Genomic DNA, 4,331 nt, shown 5'->3' with positions numbered 1-4,331 from the left:
GTTGCTTTGCCAGAAGATGTTCTCACATCTCAGAATATCCCACCTAGTCTTCCAAAGTCACTTCCCATCTTTGTAAATAACTCCAAGTTCAGAATCTGAAAAATTTTACATTCTGATTGAGGCTGTGGGCACCTTTTGTGCCTCTTGTCTCTATGATAGCACTTTCACAATAACACAATAGAGCTATTACTGAATTGCACAAAGGATGATTCTCATCCTTCATCTTTCCAAGTGGTTCAAGGTAAAGCCTCAACTTCTCTTGGGCAGATGGTCAAAGGGGCACCAAGATCACTTTCCTCTCCAGGTATTTCAGGACAGAAGAATGGACGCAATGGCTCCAAACAGGAGACCTGACTGAACAAACAAAGGAGGTCATTACTTTGGACATGAAAAAACTTGATTTCTTCCATTTCAATATCTAGAAAAATCCCAACACGGATAAGGTCAGAACTTGCAGAAACACTGATGTCTGGGTTAGAACTGGTATAGGTTTCTCCATCCTTGGTAATGATCCAGAAGCCATACTCTGAAGAAAGTTTCTTTCTGTTTCTGTTCACTGAATCCTTGCACACCCCCAGAGACCAAGCCTTCCCCTTTCCGACTTCTACCTCCCAGTAATGGCAGCCAGTAGAAAAAGATGGTGTTCCCAGGACACAGGGCAGGTGACTAAACCTCTGGGGATTTGCCATCCCTGTTTGATGGATCTTCCCACACCGGACACTTCTTAAGTCATCAGAAAGGACAAGAAGGGAGTGGGCAGAAGCTGCATCCAGCTTCAGGTCCTCTGGAGAACTTGGGAGTTCACTTCTCTTGATGTGCAATTTTCTCTCCAGAAAGGGGCCATGTTGTTTGACGAGCACCGATAACATTTTAATTTGTCTTTCCTCTATTGCTGTTCCCTGAGTTAATCTTCGACAGAAGGGGCAAGCTATTTCACGGTTCGTATTAGCCATGCATTCATTCAAACAAGCAGAGCAAAATGTGTGTCCACAGAGGAAAGAAAGGGGATTCACAAGTATTTCCAAACAAATGGGACAAGTTGCCTCCTTCAGCAGACGATGGGCCATGGTGTCTGAAAGTCAGTCCTTGGCAACTAATAGCGTAAATGGCCCTTGGCTGGCTTCTGGGAATAATCACAAACCTTCAGCATGCAGTCTGCTCTTCAGTAATCAAGATGTGCCTAAATTCAATATAAAAATATAAACATAAATCTTTCTGACCCTAAGTCACCAAAGGATCACAGTAAAGAACTCAGTGAAAATTTATCAAGTACTATCCAAAATTAGGTGATTATAAGTTAAGAAGGACTATGGGGTACTGTCTTTTAAGGTAAAGGAACTTACCTTGTCAAGACTTCGAGGTGAATCAAGTTTTATGTCCTTTGACCTCAGCTTGATTCTCTGAGAGTTGAACCCAACCAGGTCTTTCTTATTATAGTCTAGGAATGTAGTTTTCCCCCCAAGCATGTTTCTTGGTACTTCATCTTCAGCTCAAGAAGTAAACCTGTCCACAAACAAAAAATTTAGTCATATTTTCCATCACCACATGGTTCCCTGAGGAGGAATCCCTCAAGGTTCCCCATCCCTGCAAATCTGGGGGTAGCTTCTGAGCACCATAAACTTTGGCCCAAATGCTCCTCCCTCTGCACCACTTAAAAAAAAAGAAAAGACTATCTACATCTAAATGCTTAATATGCATGCATGCATGAGGGTTCCTTCGCCAGCACCACACTCCCTTCGACTATCTCAGAATCCAGGATCCAGGGTATAGCCCTGATGGTCCCCAACACCACACCTGACCCAAGCTCAAGGGTGTAGGCAAGTATCTCAGGGAATATGACCTTCAGACATCACCACTAGCACCCTTAGGACATCCAAAGTTTTTATAAAAACAAAAAATGTAATCAAGATCCCCTGAATCTCACCAGGTATGATACCTGAGCACAGAGCCAGGAGTAAGCCCTGAGCATTATAGGGTGTGGCTCCCAAGTGCCCTGCCCTCCACCCCTTCAAAGAACAAGGGAAAACAAAAGAAACAAAAGATGTAGAGGCCTGCAAGAGTGGTTCAGTGGTAGAGCCTTTGCCTTGCATGTCTGAAGCCTGGGGGTCCATCCTGGCACAAGTCAAAACAAAGAGAACAGAACAAAACCTCTACTTGTAAAAAAGCAACATGTTTATATACAAATATCAAAATACTGAAGCTTGGGCTGGAGAAATAGTGCAAGGTGAGGGTGATTGTTTTGCAGACAGGCAGGCAACTGTTAAATTCCCCCAACATCCCATATAGTACTGGAGCAAGACCCCTGAGCACAGAGTAAGGAATAAACCCAGAGCACAGATGAGTGTGGCCCCCAAACAAAATCCTGTTAAAAGAGAACTGGGACAGAGGATTAGTCCAGACAAGAATTACTTAATTAGACAAAGACTTTTCATGGAGCTGCAATTTTTATCCCTGCCCCGAAACCTCCATGCCACACAGCTCTCATAAGAGAAGTTTTCCCTGACATCTTCGGATTTTTACAGAGCCTGGAGCAAGGATTCACCTATAATCTGGCCATAATCCAATATTGATGATCTAAATTCACATTTGTGAGTAAAATTTAATAAATAGAATAATCGTCTTGTGTGTTACCAGAAATCAAAGCCTAGGCAAGGTAAGTGCTCTGCTGCCGAGTTACACCCCAGTCTTGAACAATTTTCTTTCACTTAATGAATTGAAAATCTTGCCACTTCTCACCATTTTATTGCAATGCCAGCTACGTAGTCCTCACCAAGCTTTTTCCTGATTGCTATCTTCCATTTCCTTAAGTAAGGAAGATAGAAATGTACCTCAAACTTCTTTTCAATTTATTTTGGAAATGATTAGATGTTTCTGGATTGATTCCAAGGTTTCATATATATGAATTATATACTCTAAATTGGACTACATATCTGGCTTTCAAAGTTCTGTAATTTTTTTAAGGGGGGGCTTGTTTGGGCAGTACTCCTGGCTCTTCACTCGGGGATCACTACTGGCAGGTTCGGAGGACCATAGGATGCTGGGAGTTGAACCCAGGACATTCACGTGCTGGGTTCAAATGCCCTATCAGTTGTACTATCTCTTCAGCCCCTAAACTTCTTTCTTTATCTCAAGATTCTTCACGTTTGTACTTGACTGAGGCTTCCCAAAAGCTTTATGCTTATGACATATTTACCACATTTTTAGTATTAAAAATTAAAACTAACACAGGGGATTGCCCTGCCACAGAGGCAGGGGGGGATGGGGGGATGGGGGTGGGGGGGAAAATGGGCACTGGTGGAGGGATGGGTATCTGATCATTGTATAATCAAACCCAAGCACAAAAAATTGTAAATCTACAACTGTACCTCATGGTGTTTCACTAATAAAAAAAAAATTAAAAAAAAAATAAAAAAAATTAAAACTAAAAACCCACAACAAAATTTTTTAAAAAATGGACAGGTTTGAGTAGATGCTTCTCCAAAAGAGGGCATTCAGATGGTTCATAAGCACATGAGTGTATTTTAGAATTATTAATCAAAGACATGCAAATTAATATCACAATAAGATACCATTTAAACACTGGTGAGAGTGACAATCAAAATAAGCATTCACAATTGCTGGAGATAGAGAACTCTACTGCTCTGTTGGTGGACACAGAAGCTAGCGAATCATTTTAGAAAATTATAGAACTTTCTTAAGAAGCTAAAGAGAGATTCGGGAATTTTATTTGGGAGTACCCATCCAAAGAATACAGAAACATTTACACAAAAACTTATATCCACCCTGATGTTTACAACAGCATTGTTTACATAGTTAAAATATGATGGGTACTGAAATCTGAACAGAACAAAATAAAAAGACAAACTGTGAACATTGATATTGTCATTATGGTTGCCTAAGGGGAATGGAGGAAGTGATACTAGGTAGACAGGGTATAAAAGTACTAAGCTTATTAAGCATATTTATTTAGTACATTTAGAAATAAAGTTAGGGTCAGAGAGATAGAACAGAAGTTAAGGCATTTCTCTTACATGTGGAGAACCCCGGGAATAGAACTGTAGCACTGTCCTCCTGTTGTTCAATTTGCTCGAGCGGGCCCAGTAACATCTCCATTGTGAGACTTCTTGTTACTGTGTTTGGCACATCAAATACATCAAGGGGAGCTTGCCAGGTTTTGCCGTGTGGGCGAGATACTCTTGGTAGCTTGCCGGGCTCTCCAACAAGGGCGAAGGAATCGAACCAGGGTCGGCTCGGTGGGCCATATGCAAGGCAAACGCCCTGAGTATAATGAATGAATTGTGACCCAAGCCCTCCCCTCTTAAAAAAAAAGG

At 41.5% G+C, this 4,331-nt stretch overlaps 1 protein-coding gene across 1 annotated transcript; it reads right to left on the bottom strand.

Moving 5' to 3' along the window:
• Positions 1-236: 236 nt before the first annotated feature.
• RFPL4B (ret finger protein like 4B) lies at positions 237-1,067 on the bottom strand. The gene has a single exon (XM_056125456.1). The coding sequence runs from the start codon at positions 1,065-1,067 to the stop codon at positions 237-239; it is 831 nt and encodes a 276-aa protein (XP_055981431.1).
• Between the last annotated feature and the right edge of the window lie 3,264 nt (positions 1,068-4,331).

Source organism: Sorex fumeus, unplaced genomic scaffold (genome assembly GCF_029834395.1).
Source record: "Sorex fumeus unplaced genomic scaffold, SorFum_2.1 ptg000054l, whole genome shotgun sequence".
Classification (NCBI taxonomy): Eukaryota; Metazoa; Chordata; class Mammalia; order Eulipotyphla; family Soricidae; genus Sorex; species Sorex fumeus.
Note: the sequence above shows the minus strand (reverse complement) of the source record. Positions and strands in the feature narration are given on the sequence as shown.

What these genes read in the sequence shown, in the direction of transcription:
- RFPL4B (XM_056125456.1), bottom strand. Translation starts at nt 1,067, where the DNA reads ATGGCCCATCGTCTGCTGAAGGAGGCAACTTGTCCCATTTGTTTGGAA.